General features: G+C 28.7%; 1 protein-coding gene across 2 annotated transcripts in view; it reads right to left on the reverse strand.

Annotated features, from left to right (window-relative positions):
- LOC114120526 (LIM/homeobox protein Lhx3) overlaps positions 1-18544 on the reverse strand; it is a 43312-nt gene extending 24768 nt beyond the window's left edge. For both annotated transcript variants that reach the window (XM_027982461.2, XM_027982460.2), the window contains exon 1: positions 17917-18544. In XM_027982461.2, coding sequence (XP_027838262.1) covers positions 17917-18100 — 184 coding nt within the window. In that variant the 5' untranslated portion in view covers positions 18101-18544. The remainder of the gene's footprint in view (positions 1-17916) is intronic.
- Positions 18545-23900: the final 5356 nt, after the last annotated feature.

The following is a 23900-nucleotide window of genomic DNA, read 5'->3' on the forward strand; positions in this document are numbered from 1 at the left end:
TAAAAAAAAATGTGATTATTTATCGCAATCTAAAGATTCTTTTAAAAGTTAAATTTCTTATTTTTCCCTTACTATTTTATCATGTCATAATTTCCCAATGCAAACTTTATGAATAATAAATAAATACGAATTATGAATGTATAATGTATTTGTTTATGATTAACTTTTGAAAAGAAATGTTCATACTTTGAAAACTAATCTAATAAGCCGGTACAAGGAAAAAAATAAAACCGTTTTACTTTAATATGTATGATTATATTATAATAGAATCTAAAATGAATGTTGGGTAAATATATGAAGAAAAAAAACAAGAATACATTTGCATAGTGAACATTACATATTATATTCAATTCTGTTTAAGTTACCATAATGAAAAAACTCCTGTACAGCAATTTATTTTTGGGGATTTTATAGGTATATAATTTTCTCGTAAACAGTCATAATATATTTTTTAGTTTTTCTTTTAGTGCTTTAAGTTAAAAAAACTAAAAGTTTATATTAAAATCTAGAAAAAATAGGTGGTTGTCTTAATTTTAGTTTTTTATTTATTTCAAGTGATTAAAATTATTTTGTATTAAAAGCTGAAATCACGGAAATTATTGGTCTTCCAATGGTATTTGTTATGATTGATCTATAAATGTAACTTTTATTTTCTGACAATTATAAAATTGGTTAATATTTATAATTATAAACAAGAAAGTTACATAAAATGTACTTACATATTTTATGATTTAAATTTAATGATTTTTTATGCCAAATGGTATGTATATTTAAAATTGTTTATTAATCAAAAATCTAATTTAGATGTTTTATTTTCAAGAAAAAATTCCAAATTATTTTATAATAGTGTTATGTATTGTATCGATTCAACAAAAATTTAAATACCGGCGTACGAACTAATTGAAAAATATTATTAACCTGCTATATTCAATGTTTAAATATTGCATGACAAAAAAACTAAACACGATATTATATTGTGAACTTATTCATAGCGCTAAACAATTTTTCAATGTTTATATTTACTGATAAGTCTACTCATCACTGTGTTGTCTGGACCCACTATTAAATATTGAAGTACTTATAGGTTACTGAATATCATACAAATACTATATTATTTATAGTATTTTGTATCTATATTGATCAAGTGAGAAATAATTATTTGATAATTAGTTGCAAGACTCCCACGATGGAGCGTATTTAATGTTTATGTATGTGATCAATATACGAGTAATAAGTAGTGCAGCGCTGTTTATGGAAATTGACGTGAAGGTATGTGGGGATCTAAACCACAACATATTTTCATTTGGAAAATTATTATCAACAAACGAAAATAAATCTATGAAAAATGGTACTATAGGTACCATAACATAATATGATCCACAAAAGGGTATAAATGTAAATGTCCTCAATTTGTGTATTGATATTTATGTATATATACCTAATATACATTCGGTGCAATTCTCTCCAAGGCAGCTTATGAATAATGACAGCACGACACACACACTCACAGTGTTTTTTGTATACTAGTTTTTTTTTCTCGAAAAGAACGCGCGCTTAAGTGGTGTAATTATCACCGCTGCAGTCGTCGGAACGGAATCGGATTTAGGGAAACGCGTCACCGCGGTCTGAACGAGGGGTGGGTATCACTCGCGTCCGTTTATCGATTCGATAAACGCCATACGTATGTGTACTTACGTACAATATGTATATATCGGGAACTCTCGCTCGCTCACATTCTGCCTGTATACACATGGGCGGCGGCGGTATCAGTTTGGAGTAGGGTGCGTGCACTGACTCCAGGTGGTGGTAATTGAGGGTAGCAGGGTAGCAGGCAGATTATGTGCGCGTATATATGCGTGCCAGATGGTTAAGACGGGTTAGACCAGTAAAGCCACAACGGGGTCTCCCTCGTCGTATAATAATAATGTATAAGTGTGTGCGTAGTAGTAGTAGTAGTATAGTAGTAGTAGGGCTATAATATATTATAATACCATGTATGTATGTGTGTGTGTGTGTGTGTACGTCGTGTATATTTCAATCAACAAATTAAACGGACCGACGTACTCCTCCCACTGTTCCACGGAAAACAGTCCGTCAAACATGATTTATAATAATTATTATTATTTCCTATAAACACACAGCGTATACACGATGCGATGGATCGGCTTGAAGAGCAAAAAAATATATTATAAATACGAGCGAGCGTATGTGTGTTTTATACCTACGACGGTGCGGTGCTGTATACGGCGGTGTGCCGATTTTTTCGTCCACGAAACTATTTTCGGCGTGTAACAATAAAAAAAAATACGCGATATCATTATACGATAATATGTACAATGATAATACCACTATGGATATGGATCAAAGTTTTTTTTTTTTCATTTTCTATTATTGCTATTTTTTTTTTCGTAAAAGTAATTTTCGATGCCAGATCATTTTGTACTATGCTATGCCACCACCACCGCCGCCGCCGCCGCCGCTGCGAATCAACTTTGGCAGCAGCAAATCGAACAATGCTCAGTAGTCTTTGTGCAATATTAGTGAACACCAAAAAGGCTTTCAAATCGATTCGAAAAATATTGTAGACGATGATGAAAACCGAAACATTTCGAAGGCTTCTAAGCCTGTACCCTAATGTATAACTGTAGACGAGACGTACCATCATTATGGAACTACTCTTTGGGTCTTTATTCTGATTAATACTCATTGTATACTTTTTTCGTATATATAATATCATAGACTCTTCTCCCTTTCCCTCTTTGTATGTATTTTTGCTTAACGATATAAACTTTTTTTCAGTGGCTTTTGTGCCAATTTATATTGTTGCTATACTCGATTTTTTATGTTCCACCTATAGACATTTTTAACTGCTTGTATTTTTTTTTGTTTTAGTTTTTTAACGAACGTTAACGCTATATGGGTTTACTGTGTTTCATTACTTAGGGCGTACTATTATTAATTTGGTTTATTATTTATACATTTATAATACTCTTATGTTTTTCAATGGATGTATACGCGATATCTACTTTATATTTTCAAATCACCTTTAGTCGTCATATTTTTTGCAATGTTCAAATAGTTTTTAAATAATATTGAGAAATATGACTGCGTTTTCCCAAACCGTTTTTATTTTTGTGTGTATAGTTGTTTATATATTTATTCATCGAAGCATATTCATAAACACATAGAGTGTTCAGTGTTCACGCTAATTAAATAAGTTTAGTTAAATTTTGTCGTTTATATTATAATTGCAGCTCATCATTCTTCACAGTTGTTGATCATGCGTTCAGATTTATTTGAGTTTTGAAAATCCTAATATTTACACTACAAATAAAATTAATATAATAAATAAAAGACAGGGCAGTGGTATTATATAATGGTAAAGGAAAGTTAAGGGTTGGCCAATACGCGCAGTTGTTATAAAAACAAATAAACTTGATAAAAAATATGATTCCCGAAGGATGGACACTGAAAAGCAAATACTATGAGTAGAATAAAAAAAATAAACGCTGCAGGATCATAAAAACTATCCCCTATGTTTATTTGTGGTGAGTATGAATATGAGTATGAGTACCATGAGTCGATGGGTAAATACAGTTATGCATGGAATTATTTACGGTTCACAAACAGACACTTGCTTTAAAGATACATAAATAATAATTCTGAGTGTTGTAAATAGGGTTAAGGAATTGTATAATTTGCAATTTGTTTTTGTATATAATATGATTACTAACAAATAAAGAGATACTTATAATATCATAAGCTATATTTATTTTGTATATAATTCACATATTTCTATGATTTTCTATTTAAAGCGTATACTTTAAAGTTAACCCTACAGATACCTATATTAATATTATTATTATTGAATAAGTTTATTTATATTATATTTTTTGGTTATTTTTATTTTTTTAATATTTCTGTCAAATAAAGTATAGGTATGGCCGTATCCCAGGATACTGTCAATAGTAAACAGTGATGTATATATACAAATTATTATACAAAACATAGTTGAATAAAATTGATTTTTTACTATTTATGTTATTAGAAACCAATTTATTTGAATATCTATAATATTTGCTCAATATATTACGTCAATTTAAGTTTCTACAACGACTCTATACCCTACTCATAAATGTAAATATAATATACATATATAACATTTTTTTTCACTACATACGAGGTTACCATATTATTTTCAATTTTATTTTATTTAACTATGATCATAATATTCAATTAATTCTGAAATGTATGTTATTTATTTAATAAACAACCAAAATAGATTTACTTCAAAAGAAACATTGTTTGGGATTTATTGCAAGTGTAAAATATAATCATAAAGTATTTATTCAAACGGTTAAAAAATGTTCAACTAATGTGTAGCAGATTGTTTATTATTATTTTATCGATGGATGTATTGTATACTAATGTATACAATTTATATAATACATTTTAGTTGACAACAGGCTAACTAATACAATATCTAAGTAAAAATTAAATATAATAATTTGAATTTTGCAGATGTCCTGAATGTTTTGAAAGCGCCTCGAGAATATTAAATGTGAATTTACCTACTTATTTTTTAAACGAAAAATTAAATACTGATAATATACGAAAATTATGAATTATGAATATGATTATTCGAACTAGTTTAAATACAAACTATTCACTTGGTTTCCGAGACTACATCTATACAAAAATTCTTTGTGTAGTCGTCACCCATTAGTTTTTCTATTTCTATTTGATAGCTTTGTGTTTGTTTCGTTTACATTATTGATGATTCTACCAAGACCGTTGGACAATTTGTCATATGGGGATCGCGAAGACACGTGTGTTGTTATTGTTTTGAGTTTTAAAGGCGTGAAAGCATGGAAAATATTGGGAGTAAAAAAATAAGCTCATTCAGTCATTTAGAAACACATTAGGGAAACATTTACAATGCACGAGATTTGTAGGGGTTGCATTATTGTAAAGGTCTCATGCGTGCGGAGTATTATATTGTGAAGTCTCGTGCGGCACAACAATGACAGTCGCGAACAATGACAACGTAAGTCACGTGCCATCTTTTGGGTGATATAAAACACACGGGCGTGGTGTTCTACATGAAAATCAAACAACATTTTTCTCTCTTTTTTTTTACGTGTGTTTGTTTTATATACAGTACAACAGAAACCGAAAACAATTTGTGTAACTGTAACAGCAAACACGACGTCATCGAGTTGTAGGAAGTAACCAAGGTTAGAAAAAATATACCCATGACTGGGTCAATATATTATGACACAACTACATAAAACTTTTCACAAAATAGGTAGGTACTATTGAAATAAAATCAATAATAGACACATACGTAGATATTTGTATTATATTTTTATAAATTTTAATGTATAATATGTATATATTTTTTTCTATATACCAATGTAATTAAATTATATTTATTTGTAGATATACGACACTATATAATATATATACGTACATTATATTAGAATCGGGTGAGTCAATAGATTATTAATAAGTAAATAAATTAAAACAGAACTGTAACATCTATGATAAAATTAACAAAATAATATAAAAATCAATACAAATGAAATAATAACTTGATAATCGATTTTGATATTTATTATACATACGAGTATAAAAATAGAATATTATTTTCCGTTCAATTCAAATATTGTTAAAATGTGAGTTTTAAGAATAATAATAACAATATAATCATTTTGAAATTCCGGACAACCAACATAAAGCTTTAAATTTACAAGAAAACAACTTTATGAAAATTATTTTTTATTTCCTTTTTCCTTTCTAAAAAAATTATATGTTCAACTCTATTTACACACTAAATGTTTATATTCTTTTGTTAAAATAATAAATATTAATTTTTATAAGATAATAACCTTAGCAATTTAAGGTGTAACATAAAATAACATGACCTCTGTTATTAAAATAAATTCTAATTTTAATAATCGACAAATCAATAAATAAATTAGAATATTAGACACCCAAGTATAATATTAAAATATTCATCGTTTATTTGTTTTAGTATTATTATTACTATTTTTAGTTAGGTAGGATATTATAATATTTCAGCTAGTAGGTACTGCCAATTTAACTACCCGTGTAGGTATATATGATGGTTATTACTCATTATCTAGATATCATAATTAAATTATTGTTTGTCAATAATTCGATAATATAATTATTAATTAGTATACCTATACTATTAAAATATGATAAATAGATAGTAGGTTGAAGGATAGAAAGTAATAATGTATCTGGTAACTGTATTTTCGTTGCGAAATAATCTCAAGTGTAATAATAAACATAGTTTTACGTCGTATTTACATAGTTTGGTTTCAGTTAATCATTCTAAAAGCAGCGGTGTGGCCTTTGAGAGATTTGTCAACCCCATTACGAAATTTAGTTGTAGCTAATTCCTAAATTTCTCTTTATGTGTACATCGGCGTTTTATGATAATCCACACCCTCTAAGTGTTCAAAACGTACAGTATGTGTGTACATGTCCCCTTTCATGGTGTTGATCCTTAGCACGCCGATCGTCGTTTGTGACTTATCCTATGGGGAAAGGTTTAGTGATAATCAATGGTAATCCCTCGACCGATTTTAACTGCTGGCCGTTTTGCAGGGGGTAAATGGCATTTGGACTAAGTGAAACATTTGGACGTATTTCATCGGTTGATTAGTTTTCATCCTCATTTTTTCTCTCCATGTCCTAATAGTCACCCGCTGTTTAACGCCCACGAGTCAAGCTAAAACGCTAAGTTTCGGTACATTATGAAAGTACAACGACCATGATTTAAATGAATATGAGACTTTATTATTCTTTTTTAAAACTGAATTTTAATATGTAAAACAAATCACATCACGCCTACTGCTAAAAATTATTGAAATGTTTGGTTTTTGTACCAGAAATAGTTTTATGATCTGGAAACTGTATTATATAGCTGTTAATATATGGTTAAAATATTGTACATTTTTCTAACAAATATTTACTAGTGTTATATTGTTGATGAAATTAATAACTAGTAACCATGCGAGTATATAGATTATAAAATATGTACCTATATGGTTTTGGTAAAATTTTAACCAGTTACAATACTCATCAAGTAATTTGCCCATTCTTAGATACAGACATGGGTGCTGAACACGAAAGTCCTATCTTACTTTGAAGCGACTTTTGGACAATATATTATTACAAACACAATTAAAAAAAAAAAAAAAAAAAAACATTTTATAACAATGAAAACATGATCATAATTTTTTAAGCATATACGATGGTTTATCATGATTTTTCAAAACTATGTGTAGGTTATAATAAGAAAATAAAAAACTACTTTTCCAAGTCGGTGTTATAAGCAGATTCATTTTCAACCCTCCTTTTAACCGAAACATTGATCAGTAAAAATATAAGAATAAAAAACATCATAAAAAAAAAAGAAAAAACATTTGCAAAAAACTAAAAGTTTATTGGAAAACATTATTTTTTATTGTGAATAATTATTTTTAAGATATTGTCAGACTGTCAAACTCCAAATGCTCTACCGAGTATAGTTATAATAAAGAACAAAAAAATATAATATACTGATTGCAATTTCTACGAAAACAAAATATAAAATATACTTAAAACTTTAAAATATTTAATATTTTTAAATTAATTGTATTAATATACAACACAAAATTATTAAATTAATATTTAATTATTACTTGCACTATTAGGAAATATGCCGTTTTTTCATTTGTATAAACAATTATTGTTGTTTTTATTATTATCAATCTATTTCATAAATCATATTTTTATGTAAGTACAACTTAATCATACATATCATCATCAAAATTGAGTACACAAAATTGTTAAATACCTATACTAAAAGTTTAATTTTCAAATATTTTGTAAAAATAAAGTATTCAAATATTTTATATTTTAATATTTTATCATTGTTTGAGTTATTTAAAGATAGCTGAAATTTTCGAATTTTCTGAGTAATTTTTTTTTTTTTGAAATGTCAATAAAAAAAAATTTGGTTCCAAAAAAAACTTAAAAATTTAATACAAGGTTTCTTATAAGTTGTTTTTATTATAATTAAAAAAAAAAAAGTCAAAAATCATTGGTAACAACTGTTTTTTTATGAATAATTAAGATCAAATTATTACGAAATATATCAAAATTGCGAAAATTTACAAGTAACTAGCTTTATTGTTGAAAATTCATACAATTTTTTGTATTTATATTTAAGGTTAAAAATTCAAAATTAAGTTCATCTGTTCATTTCACTATATAAATTTTTTTGTCATAGTCATGAAATTAAAAATATAAATTAATTAACTATATTATTTATATAAGTATCTAGGATTCTAAAATTCTATTATGTGTTCATGTTTCATCAGCATGACGTGTAAATTTATATTACATAAAATACTTACTACGTATATATGCTTCTATGTCTATTTTTTCTTAGACATTTTAACCATAAAATAAAATTTAAAAAGACGTTTGTTCAATAACAGCAATTTACGTTAAATTATATTTTTTGTTTTTTTAATTTTATTTATTACGAAACTTTCATACCATTATGGAAAAATGTAGGTAATATTCAAGTTTTTTTTATAATATAAAAGGAAAAAAAAATAAATCTCAAAACTAAGAAAAAATGAAAAAAGAAAAATTAATCACATGCTAAAAGGAAGCCTCAGGTGCAAAGAGGTCTTTGTAAGTTTTAATCAACACCAGTGAACAGCAGTAACATTCATTACTTAACTGTTGGTGCAAGTGTTTAACCTTTCCGAACGCCTTTAATTGCAGGTCGAACCGGGGGAACCCTCCAGCTTTTAAGTAGAACATATTAAAGCGCCGGAATGACTCGATAAAATGAAACTTGCATCGTATACCTTTGGCCCTTTTTTATGGTTTCGAGTAAACAAGATTACAGCAGTATTTTTCCTAAAGTCAGTGAAAATAACACGTTTTTTACACTGCAAATAATAACCTTTGGATGATCACTTTTCAAAATACTCTCTCTAAACCAAACTAGAAAACATTAGTTTTCTTAATAAGATATCAAAGACAATTGTATAATAATGTTTTCGCCGGAATCCTTAAAAGAAACCTTTTAATAAAAGAGATGGCCAATGAAACCTTATAATTTATTTCAAAAATAATTTTTAGAAAAAAGCAATAGCGTTTGCACTGTATTTTATGACTAATGAAAATAAGATGAACTATATTATAATAATTGGAAACATTTTAACTCGTCAATCACTACATGAAATGATTGTGTTGTTTATACAAATCAAATAGGTTATTCGATTTTGACAAACAAACAACTTATGTGGTATACAATATACACAGGAATAAAACATTTTGTCTGACCAACAGACAATAAACCACAAAGCACTAGTCCTGTAAATTAAGGTTGTAAAAACTTATAGTATTTATATTATTCTATTTTATATTTTCAATATTATTATTAAATATTGAAATGGACAGCTTTTCAAAGTCTGCCAATTCAATGTTCCTTTTTATACTTTACGTTTTTGTCGTTTGTCCCGAGAGAAAAGACACCAGCCGACTGACTCCATTCACGCATGTCCCTTTTGTTCATATTTAGTGATTACATTTCCTAAAAATCCAAGTGGTCTTTGTAATTGGCCGTTTATATATTTTTTTAACATTCGTCTCGAAAACCATTTGCGTAATGCGTGTACTTCACAAGGTCCGCTTATAGTAATAATAATAATCGGTCATTTACATGCAACTAGTATACACATGCATACACGATAACGATGACTAATAAGGGGCATCGCCGCGAAGGGTAGCCCATCATTCATGCGACTAATCATAGTAATATCCATATTGAACAGGTGGTCCCGTGTCCTTTATTATTTTGACTAGTCGAACGGTCATTTTTCCAAGTGACGCCGAGTGCTGCCGTATGTTACTGCTGATAGTTATCTTTCGCTCTGTCGGTGTGTCCCTTTTTTTTTATTATTATTATTTATTATGTTTCGAGGATGATCACGCAAAATACCGTGAGGGGAAATAGCCAGGACCCGTATAATACATTTTGACGGTACTTAGAATCTATTAAACCGTAACTAACGCATTGACAAAACAGTATGTGCACTAACCTGCTTGTAGGTAGGTGCTTATAAGTTATATTTAAGTAAATCCAACTAAAAATAGCGCTCTCAAAAGATTCTATTCGTAGGTATAATATCTATTACCGATGTATTTTCCTTTGTTTTATTTGCACTATCACTTTCACAAAATTGAATATAATTAATTTTTGTCTAAATTGATTAAATATGTATAATAAATTAGTTGTGTTTAATTTTATATATATATATATATATATAATATGTATCACCTAATTTGATTATCAACCACGAGAAAGATTCTGTTTTAAAAATTATATTGGAATGTAATGATATAACTATATTTTAGGTATAAGACATAATTTAAATTGTCTATGTTATTAAATATTTGTACATATAATTTTATTGTATCCGCATACGAAAGTATTTTAACTGTACGGTACTAATTTAGTTTTATTATTAACTATGAAAACGAACCATTTTTAAAATGACACAGTTTAATGGAATGTATTTGATATAATTAAAAGTGATTAGGTTAAATCTAACAGTATTTTTGAAAGGTTTAACAATGGATTTGATCATTTACTTACCACATGACATCTTTGATCTATATATTATTTCTAAATGGCTTAAAATGACAGCAAAACTTAACTGAAATCAAGTTAAGTTAATCGTATCAAATATTTTCACACGATAGAAAAAGAATAGAGTAATAAAATAGGTTATTTAACAGAAAAAATAATCATATTACAATGAAAAAAGGTACAATTGCTACCAATTTTTAATAAATAAATAATTTTTACGTTCAACATATTTTTTTAAACAAAATTTTCAGAAAAACTTTTTATTAGAATTTTATACAAGAGGTATAGTAATCAAAATATTCTTACTGTTTTTCAATTATTTATAGGTAATATAAGTTTTAATTTTTTTTTTTAAAGATTTTTGTTTTACATATTAGATATAAATTAATTATTTTTGTTCGACCAAAAACCTTGAAAATCAAATAAAAATTTTCTCATACTAAGTATTTTATATCAGAACCGAAAAATTTTAAAAATAAACAGAAATAGGTTTAGACGACTTTAAATATTTAAACAAAGAATAAAAATTATAGCTATTTGTAGTACTTAGCTCAAATGTCTTTATCTTGGATGTTAACGTATATTATTAAACTTTATTGTATGCAATGATATTTTATAACTTAATGTTTTCTTCGGCAGAAATTAATTTAATATATTGTATTACAAATAGTAAGATAAATTACTTTAAAAATTCAAATTTATCATAAAATACGCATAGTTATTCAGGCTCAGAATCGTTTTTCATATGTAATGATAGATCAAATATATCAATTAACCTAACTTATACTAAATAACTACGCTAGGTACATTCGATACCTACTATATCACAACGATTTCTTACTTTCTTTCGTTTTTATGTTGATATAAACGATACTTAAATTATTGTTTACAAATATCTCATTAGGTTTTGTTAAAAATGTTGAAACTAAATAAAATTTAAAGAACCGAAAAAAATATAATTATACGCCCACATAACATAACAAAATTTTATTTTTATATGTTATAATTGATTTTTCGAGTTTATGAAAATAATATAGATAACCATCTGTCTAAAAAACATAATCAAAGAAGCTTTGGTAAGTGACCTACTTAACCACAACTAAATGCTAATGTATTTTAATTTATGTTCATATATTTTACTAGCAATAAGCCAACGATGTACTGCAATTCAATATTTTTTAACTCATACGATCTTAAATATAAAACAAAATTAGTAGAGGAATCTTATGATTATAAAGGTATTCAAAAACTTTTTTTCATGCTATAGATTAGCGACAAAGAAGTATAATGAAATTGATAATTTTCTGAAAAAGTCATCTCAAATGTCTCTACCATAAAAATTATGAGTTAACCAGTATTTTTATCATCGTTTATTTTTAACGAGAGAATACGTTATATGTAACCTTAAATGCACATATGGGGAATAAATGTCAATATTGTAATACTATTCAATAGAGCACTTCTAATAATTGGTTTTTGTATCATCTTCCATCTTTTATGTGCACTTTATATATTGTTTGACAGCTTAACTATCATAGTTTAGAAACTTAATAAATATCCGCATTAGTATATCTCATAACTTCTTAGTGTCTTAAAGTTTAACATAAAAATATAACGCCTACGCCTAATGTAATTTAATATAGTTCAAAATCATAATATTAGAGATATTTAAGTAAAATTAATAACCTTTAATTTAATACGTAAAAAAAAATATAGAAGATAGTTGTACAGTTGTGTTGTTTGATTAAGTACATTTTTATTACATTTAATCGGTGGTATTGACTTTATTAAATATATAGCTAGTTAAGAAATATTTATTTTTTATTTTCATCTACAGCCCGGTGGAAATAGAATATTGAGGGTAATTTAGTAATAATGACTAATATACCTAATTTCGAAAGCGTCATATACTCGTGTCTATTGTAGTCTATTGATAAGGCAATTAAAGTATATTTCAAAACATTGATTTGTACAAATATTATTTAAAATAAAAAATATGAAGAGATCAGATCAGATTTAAAATAATTTAACAACTAATGCGTTATGACTCCTCAAGTTTTGTGTCGATTTAAGGGCGCACACTAGTTGCCTCCCGAAGTCAAAAAAGTCCATAATTTTTATACGAATTGCCTCCTGACTATATACGAGTAGCCTCCCGACGTACCATAAATTTTATCATAAACGAAAAGGGTTTAGTACAAGTTGCCTCCCATTAGTCAGGTAATAAATATATAAGTGGTTCCAAACATTTCAAACATCATGTATAAAAATATGTTTGTAATTTCAATGTCGTAATTTATGATTTTTGTTATATTTGATATTTGATACAATTATATTAAACTTAGTAGATACATATATATCAGAGGATTCAATTTTTCCACCTCATATATGAGCAGAAAAAAGTTCCAACATTCATCGCACAATACCAACGCATATGAATCCTTCCATAACAAATTTAATAGCTATTTTGAGTCTCCGCATCCTAATATATACATATTTATCGAAGTTTTAAAATTAAATAATTCAAACTGAGACTGGAATTTTATTAAAAAGTTCTAATAAGCCTAAACTACATGGACGATTACAAATTAGAAACAACATAATTTTCATTGATACCCAAATAAAAAAGTTGAGTGAAAAAAATATCAAATTTTGAGGTACAAATATAGGCTAAAATATATAAGCCTAAGCAATGTAATAAATAATTTTTTACCATTATATGCATATTATATTAAATTATTATTACCTTAAATTTATTTTATTGATTAATAATAAGTACTACTTCCTATTTTGTTTGACTTATTGATTTATTATTTTTATAGTTGTGTAATTTTTTTATAAATGTGATTTCTCAGACAGCAAATGTTTGTGTAAAAATACTTTTATAACATTATTCCATAATATTATATTTAATAGGCAGTATAATATGTTGTATTTTTATATTATTATTGTTTTTAACCAAGTCTGATATTTGTAATAATGAATAAACATAACCTATTTATGTAGAACTGTTTAGTAAAGTTTATGAACCACTACTTAATTCTATATGGGAGACAACTAGTATGAAAATTCTTGGGAGGTAACTCGTATGGTAATTATGAACTACCCGGTCATCGGAGGCAACTAGTGTAAATTAACCTTTTATTTACGATAAGAACGGGATGCAATTCGTATGTTTTGGGAGGCAACTACTATGCGTCGCAATTTGAAGTTAAAACCATATAGTGATAGGCAGAGAATGCAAGTACAAAGTATAAACGTTGTAGCGTACTACCACAGAATTCTGTGGAACTACTGATATAGTACCTACGTTCTTATCAACCACTACTTCGAGGTACTAATAACACGTGACTCGTTCGACTATTTCACCTTACTCGATTACGGAAGAGGTAGGACAAAGTAGCGTTGGTGACGTTTTACAATTAAATAGATCCGCGATGACAACCACTGACATTATGAGTAACCGAGTATACATATAAGTAGAATTTTGGTCAATAATTAAAATCTAATATATATTAGACAATCAGTTCAAGATTTGATGTCTGTGTTTTATCCTCATTTCTCATACAACATCAATTTAGTCCGGACAACGACAATCAATAACAGAAGTCAGCGCAGTTCGCGTCAACCAAGTTCAATAGTAGTATTAATATTTATGACTTAAGTGTGAATATAGACATTAGGTTCTATAAACGGATTTTAGCTGAAGTAAATACTATGTTGAAGTTTAAGACTCCGAATAAAAGTAGATTAGAAAAAAAGGATTTGAATATTTATTTTAATGTTGACATTTATTTTGTGTTGATATATCGTAATTAATATTTAAATTCGTATGGTTTATTTTAGTAAGTTTATCGTAAAGTTATTAGTTAAGTATAAATTTGAATATTTTAAGATATTTATTGACAAAATGTATTTTTAAAAACATAAAAAGATAATTTATTCACGTAGGAAATAACAACTCATATACTTTATCTCTTTCCGTGTTCTTTCCCACTCTATACGAGAAATGCTCTACATTCCATTATGACCCATCTCAACTCTTTGGACATAATCAACCATTTAACAGAATGTTACATTGCCTTTATCCTTTAACCTTGGGATTTATCTGTATTCATTATTATATGTATTAACTCAATATCTATCAAAGCATTATTTATTACCAAGCTAAATTTAAAAAAAGTGTATTTTATACAATTATTATATTATATTTATGTTACCACCGTTCAGCCTGAGATAGTAATCACAACTTTACAGCTGAGGCTGTAATTGTTGAAATGTTAGAACATGGTTATTAGTTATAGGTAACAATTGTATTAACTGTGATGATCAAAGAATGCGTGGTAACTTTTAATGTACAGAATTGTAGAAAACAATATACACTATCTTCTATCTTACTATTTAGTTTATTTGGAATTTTTATTTGAATACAATGTTTTATAAAGGATACATTATTTATTTCATTACCTACTCTAAAGGCACGGGTTAACTTATTGAACAGAAGATAAATAAAGCAATCTATTAAATATTTGGATGTATGAACATTCAGTAGGTGAGAAAATATAGGTAATTTCAATCTATCTATTAAGTTATGATATAGAATAACTAAAACAAACTACAAAGTCACTTCATGCTGGGCCACAAAGAACTTATTCCAACAACAATCATATTTCCACTCATAAAATATCACATCGCAATAATTTCCACATACATTTTAATTATAAATACAATCAAATGCCTAGTTATTTTCATTATATTACGATACTTCATACTTGATACACTTTTTTTTTTTTAATGAACTACTCCTATAATCCTATATCGTCAATGACCTTATTTTCATACTAGTTTTTGAATATTATTTTTTAATTATGTAGTCTATTTATTATAAATATTTATATTTATTATTTTTAATAGTTTTATAATGATTTTGAATATATTAAAAACATAAAACATTTTATTGTTAACACATTATTTTATATTTACATTACAAATATGCTGTTATTAAATAATATTTTTGATTATATAGACCTATTGAAGGTAATAAATAATTTATCTCTCTTTAAAATAAATACTTGGCTTTGACCTATAATTAATATGGGCAATATGGCAAGGTTAATATTTAATACGAAATTGTTATGACTTTTAAGATAGATTACCAAGATTAGGTTAGATGAAGTTAGATTCTCCAAGATGCGTGATACTTTTTAAACGAATATCAGTTTAAAATAAAATAAAAATAAATAACAAGTATTACCAATGTATGGTTTTACCAGCTTCTTTTATCAATACCTATGTACATATACAATTTAAAGAAAAAAACATATACATTTTAGATATCCTAATGGCATTGAGCCATTGACTATGATATTGATTACTCGTTCATATGGTATACATTCTTTATAACCTAACCTTTGCATATTTATAAGTTTTTTTTATCTATACTTGTAGTGTAGAAGCTATTCTGAATTTTCAAGCCTTTAAACGATCATTATATTTTGTATAGGAACGAGTGTATTACAATTAAGACTAATAATTTCACGTTACTATAAAATTATTATATTCAATGCGTTTTGAATAAATAATTCTAATATAGTTAATTTAATTCGTATTATAATGTGTCATAAATAAAATATTTTAACAATAACCAAATTGAAATATTTCTACTATTTTAATAAGAAAACATAATAGGCGTGAATATTGTAAATTCATTATTTACTTGATTATCTATTTAAAATAAACTATGAAGCATATAATATACATGAGCATATCGTATGTATCGTAAATTTAATCAGTTAACCATACTCAGAATAGGTTTAGAATTTAGTATTTAAGAAAAAAATTAGGTGAATATAGTTAATAATGATTTAATTAAATTAGCATATTAATAATAAACAATATTCAGTACTTAACTATTTAAAAGGTAAAGTAATAAAAATAACAAGTTTGAAGGTTTATATTTTACACTTACTCGCATATACGTATAACGCAGTTTATTTATATCTAATATATAATATACGATTTATCACTAAATAAATCCATATAGGCCTACTTTATTGTATCATATATATTACATTTTCTCTAATAAAGCTATACAGTACCTAGTGCTCTTCACTAAATGATTCATTTCATGAATTTGAGTTTTATCGAGTAATACGTTAATACGTTTTTAGACTTAATACGTAAGAGTATAAACACACATTTTATGAATTCGAATTAGTGTATTGAGTGAATTTTCGTAAAATAAAAACCTTAAAAAGCCACATTTTTTTTTTTAAATTGTCAATGTTTTTATGGTTTCGAATTCAGTTCTTTTGAATGTCAATGGTCAAATTACTATAGCCGGTGTAGTTGCTCAAAATATTCGATTATGTGTGTAATCTATTGTTTGTTATCGATTTTTTTTTTTTGTTTAAGTCATCATTATAAGCTTCATAGAATTTACGTAGGTAATCATTCATTTCAAATGAAAACTACTTATACAATATCATTTTTCCTTCGCAGTATAAAATTATAATATTTCATTAATTAAATAAGACTTGATCGGAATAAAATACCGATATCTATTTCGCAAAGTTTATATAGTGCATGAATAAAATAAACGTCTAGTATATATACTTAGTATATATTCATTATTTACGAACCTAAAACTAATAATACCTTACATAGCGATACGGTCAAAAGTATTTTACCTACAGACCGAGAAATCATATTATAAAATAAGACTTTCGATCAAAAAAATACAGTTTGCAGTCGTTTTTTAGTAAAGCGACTAGAACGTTGTATTCAAACTTATATTATAGTTTTATAGAAAACATGAAATTTGAAGTTTTTCCCTACAGGTGATTAGCACGTGACGATTTCTACTCGTTTCGGATTCCTACCTAGGGTACTACCCTCGCATAACATTTACGGAAAATGGCGAACAACAGATTTTGTTCGCAACTTAAGAAAATACTTTCATTTTGCACTGCAGTGGCGGGAAGAAGAATGGGAAATTTTTTCGAGCTGGATCATTTGGATCGCTCGTACGCTCGAAAAACCAAACGGTGTCGCGACATTCGTCCGAATCGAGATCTCCGACCGATTACACGTGTTGCGATTTATTACAAGTTCGCGACCTACCTCCCCCCCCCTCCCCCCGATCTCGTCATCGCGGACGGTGTGTGCTTTACAATCACGGGCTGACCGCGCCGCGCCGGGCTACTAGCCAGGGGTAACGGACTTACCTTCTAGAGCCTTGTTCCGGGCCAGCAGGGCGAGCAGGACGTCCGGGTTGTGGGCTGCGGCCTGCAGTTCGGCGGCCGGCCTGTGGTGCAGATGATGGCCGTGGTGGCCGTGCGGATGCAGGTGCGGCAGCAGCGACGATTGCGGTGCTCCTCCGGACGGCGGTTGTTGCAGCACCGTGGACATGCCGGCCGCGGTTTACGCTGACCCGCCGGTTGCCGTCAACCGCCCGGGCGCAGTGGCGATCTCGTCGACTGTACGGCGAATGGGCACGGCACCAGTGGCCGTCATCCAAAAGAGCAACGACGGCGGTGTCAACGGGACTGCGACCAGGTCCCACCGAGTGGCTGTCGACGGTGCACAAGCGACGTCTCGACAGGCGGCGGCGGCTGTCGCGTGTACGTGCGTGCGTGTGCGTGACCACGCGTGGCGGCCACAGCGGCGACGTGTGTGTGCGCGTGGGTCGCGGCGGCGGCGGCGGTGGCAGTGGTGCGATACCGGAAGATTGTACGTAGTTATACGGACGGACGTAACGCGAGCTTTTATCATCGGGCGGCGGAGGCCGAACTTTCGTCGGCCGGCGGCGGCGGCGGCGATGAGGGACGGCGAGGGTTTAGTGCGGTGGCGGCGGCAGTGGAGGTTTGGCCTCTGTGTTATGCGATTGCGGCGGCGGAAAGCGTGGAAAACCGAATGGGTATACCTCTCCCCCGGATGTGGTGGCAGGCGAGGGTTCGGCAATACGCGCGCGCGCGCTCTCTCTCTCTCTCTTTCGCCCCACCACTCTCTTCGCCCCCCGCCGCTTTCCACATCTCGTTTTTCCGCCACTGCAGCCCGAGGGGTTTAATTTTGCTAAGTGTCGGCGCGCATATACATGTACACACGCTCACCGACCGCCGCCGCCGCCCTTCCACCCTCATTTGTGTTCGGCGTCCGTCCCTCGTGGAATTACCGCCATTGCGCGCGTCCCGGCGGCGGCGCGTGCGCGGTAAAAATCCAGTCGCCGCGACGGTGGTTTTTGCCGGGTTTTCTTTTCGCCCCCATTATCCTCCCCTATAAATACACCCCTCGCCGCCACGTCACTCTGGCGTAACTTCAGACCGTTTGCATGCCGAGTGCGCATCCACTGTCGCCGGAGGACGCGCTGGTGGAAAAAAAAAAGAATTGAAAAAAGAAAACGACGGGGCTCTGTGAGCTTGTATATGCATGGGTATGGGGGTGAATGCGATAGGGGGTGTGTGATTCGATGGTGGGCGGTGAAGAGGATATGAAAATGTACACACTCACCGGTACACCGCGCATCCAATAGTATATTATAGGTGTGCGTGTGAATGTCGTATTCGTCTGTGTGTGTGGGCATACGTAATAATGCTTTCTCCCTAGGTTTTTCCCCGGTTTCTCCTTCCTGTCACATCCCAAAAGCCAAACGAACGCAGTGCGGTGGTATACGGATCCGAGGGAATTGAGAGGAGAGAGAGAATAAACGTCGCCGTCACCGTCGTCGACATCGGTAAAAGAAGAGCAGTACTCGTCGAATAAATAATAATATCGATGTAAATGAAAAAAACCGAGTGCGAGGGGAAAAAAATACATACCAAAACAAACGACCTCAAACTCTTCAATATTTATGCTGTTATACGATAAAAATCCTTAGGCTGAGCGCGTTGTTTGATGTTCCTCGCACAACGATTGTTTCTTAAAGTTCTTTAATTATTGATATTATTTAATTTTAAAAGAATTATTTTGATGCGACTAAAAGCTGTAAAACAAATCAAAAAAAAAAATGATCGTACTATCCGTGTATGCGTTCCTAAATCGTGATCAGTATTTAATAAAAACGAACGTAACACAAAATGTAAACAAAACATCTCGATGATTCCATAAATTTTATTTATCAATATCAATTAATACAATGTAAAATTATTTATTCGCGAGTATATATACATTATTTATAAAAATATACTGAGTAATAAGCACGGTAGTAGTTAATATCAAGGCATTAATACTGAATTGCATTATTTATTATAATTATGCTGAATCATTTTTTTGGGTTACGTATTTTTATAATATTTAACGGCGTATCTTTAGACGAAACAAACAAAATATATATTAATAAACCGAATAATAGTTATCAGTGTAGCTTTAATTTGTATTTTGTAACAAAACTACCGCCGAAGATTATTATAGACGTGCTGTGCTATATAGCATTATGCTGGATTATCGGGGTTTACTTCACTATAATACGAACCATTTATACAGCTACACACATTTTCAACGTTTTAAAATATATAACAGTATATTTATAATAATGTAAAATTAGCTTAATATTTTTAAGTCTTTTGTATAAATTATATTTTATGTTATGTCAGCGTTTGATTTTTCAGTTTTAATGCACAATATAACAATAATATATATTATAATAAGTTAATTATGTAAATATGTAAAAATAAAAATGCATAAAATAATTTTTGTTTATTTTAAATTCTGACTTAAGCAAGTAATGCATTCGTTTTTCAATGAATAATGATGAATAGAGTTCGGAACTTCTTATATTTGCATGATTTTTTTGTAATGTCTGAAAATGTTCTAAGTAAGATGGAAATTACATTCGTGAAGTAAATAATTTAATTACAAATTTTTATTTTGCATATTTTGTTATATTTTAAAGAATTAGCATATTAGATACTTAGTGCATTTTTCACATTTTTAAATTTTATATAATTACAATTTTTTTGTTAATATTATGTTTGTATCTTGACATAAAAATGTATGATTATCTTTATTTGAAGGTCTTAGGTCTTATTATCGACATTTAACTATTGTTATTCATTTGATTGAACAAAATTACGATTAAAAACTTAATAAATAAACACCTTGACAAAATCTTTTGATAAGTGTATCATGGTTATCGTTTCCGCTGTGTTCATATTTGTCGACTTAATTACATAATTTTCAAATATGTTGTTTTATTACGTGAGTTTAAAAATGCATAGAATATCAAATAATAGTCTTAAAAGCCAATAAATAAACAAGTTTGAAGAAAATATATTTTGTACTGATTTACTGTCATATAAAATATTTTAAAAACAAAAAAAAAACATAATTAGCAGGCTAGTATCAACATAATCGGATTAAAAGAACACAAAAAATTAGTATTTAACTCTATGCTGTTAGAAAAAATATTTATACTTGCGTATTTTTAATCATATTTTGATCATTTTTGGCGTAATAAGTTCCAAACCCTAATAATGAGTGTTTTTATTTTTCTATGAATATGATCACTTTTTTGGGAAGAACAAGCTAATAATATAAATTATGACATTAAACAATATTCAATATTTTTAGGGTGACCATAGTCACCATATTTTAGATTCTGAACGAAGTAATGAATGTATTGAATTTACAATGATGTTTTTTTTTTTCTCTAAGTACAGCATAACTCGTCGAAATAATACTTCAATTTCAAACTTCAGGGGTGGTTTCCGATGGAAAAGTGAATATTCTTAGTGCATTATAGAGGTCAAAAGTAAACATTTTTTTTTGAAGTTCAAATATTGACAAAAATTCGTCAAAATCATGAATATTTGCAAATTATTTTGTAGGTATAATTCATAAAATTGTTTGTATAAGTTGCTAAGAATTGAACATTTAACAAAAGATTTTCTATAAGTTTAGCTTAAAATAATTATAAAAGAACTTTGATGTATTCAGGTCATTAAAACATAAACCACCATTTTCACCAACCACTGGAAATTATATCCTAGGCTGACAAATCATCTTCGTTCAGAATCATTTTTCGTGTACAATGATATTGGATTCAAATGTAATACATCCATTATAATGACCTACTATACAGCAGAGCGGTACTCACTTGACCACTCTTTTGTTAAAACTGAATTCCTAAGTAGTTCTTTGCAGTTTACTGGAAATCTCACAATGTCTTTAATGTCTTTTATAACTTTACTAAGTCTAGCAATGCTCTTCCAGAAAACAGTTATATCCTGCGGATTGACCAGTTGACCAATTGACTGGTAATCGCCAACTTACGTTCAGTCAATTGTAATTAAACATACAAATTCAATACAATAACTTATACTTTAACTTATTAAATTACTTAAACTTTTTTATCTGTATTTTTTAGTTGGTTTAAAAAAAAAAAACGATGATTTTTTTTTACTAACTTTAAATTTAAAATAATATATATTCTAGAAAAATGTATATAATTAGATACTATTTGGTTTTAAAACATTAAAATATACATTAATAATAATAATTTAACAATTGTATTATGTTTATTAAAATATAGTATAACTTCCTATAAAGATTTTAAAGTTTGGTATGGATATCAGAGTTTTACTTCAAATAACTAAAATTTCACCATATTCATTTAGACATCTAATTAAAAAATATAATATAGAACACGTAAATAAATCATGCATTAAAACAAATGACAACATTTTCGGTGTAATAATGTGTAATTTTCTAATTTTATTGGTTTTTATTTAATATAGGTAACAATGTTAACATTTAATAAAAACGTGGTTATAATACCTACAGAGTACAGATTATATTATAGAAAAATAAAAATAGTTATCCTGTTTTATTTTAAAAACGTTTATATTTTATAATAATACATTTGAGTAAATTGATATCACCGAGTAATGTTCGTGAAGAGTGTAGAAGTAATGACCCAAAAGTTAAGGGATTTTTAAAAGGGGGAAAAAATAAAGTCAACTTAATATTGGTACAAAGTATTTCCATTCTACCATTAAATATTCCTAGTATTGATTTAATTCTAATAATGTTTCTTGGAACTTGATTTTCAAGTATCTATATGTTTTTATTCGTATCAAATTATTTAATTAATTAATTAATAATTAATAATAACTAATAATTAATTAATATACGCGACAAAATTGTTTATATAGTTAATATTTATATTAAAAATAAAAAATTTAATCAATTAATATACATTTTGTTTTTATAATGTATCATGGGATTTTTAATAATAATGAAAGCAAGACAAGAAATAGCTCCAGATTATTCGATATAACTTACTGAGTAAAATATTGTTCAAGTTAGGTTAGGTTAATATTTTTAAATCACTTCGCTGATTTCGATATTATTTTAATACAATTTGGTTTACTCTAAAATATGTCCCAGAAGTCACGTATCTGCCTAATTATTTCCATAGGATTGAACAAATTGCATATTTATTACAAAATATCAATAATCAAAATAGGTCAGATAGATCAAAAGCGCAACAAATATTGACCACACCATTAATTATATTCTTAGAAGTGTCCTATCTTCAACATTACGTATTGGTACATAGAAGTTGAAGCAAGCAAATTGTCCGTTCGTAGAAAGTTATAAAAAAAAAATACAGCCATAGAAAATCAAATCTGTTCAACAGTTTTGTGCAGGTGATATCAGCATTTACAATTTTGTAAATGGGCACAACAAAATATAGGCAAGGATCCAATATTTTTAATTTTTAATTACGAAACAACAACTTTTAAATTCGCGTTCTAATCAAGTTAGATTAAAGCATATGATTTGTACTTTGTTAGGTAACATATAATGTAATAATTTATTATTGTTATTATTATGAAATAATAACCTTAATTTGTTTTAACTTGGTCAATTACCACTCAATTTTAAAAAACTTATACCAGTTAATTGAAATTTTCTTACAAATTGACGTAAAAAAAAATATATATAAATAAATTCGTATTTTAATATATTTTGAAAACATAAATCTATTGGTAAACACAAAATAATTTATTATAAATACTAATAGGTATAAATGGTAATACGGGCATTTTAAGATATACTGTATAAAAGTATAATGCTCATAGAATGTTTTCAGTTAAATTTACTCGAAAATGTGCGAAATTTTAAAATGTATTACACAACTATACGATAATTAAAAAAATAATAACTTTTCTTAGTAATTAGTACCTATTATTCACTGTTTAGTCTAATA

Source organism: Aphis gossypii, chromosome X (assembly GCF_020184175.1).
Source record: "Aphis gossypii isolate Hap1 chromosome X, ASM2018417v2, whole genome shotgun sequence".
Lineage (NCBI taxonomy): Eukaryota > Metazoa > Arthropoda > Insecta > Hemiptera > Aphididae > Aphis > Aphis gossypii.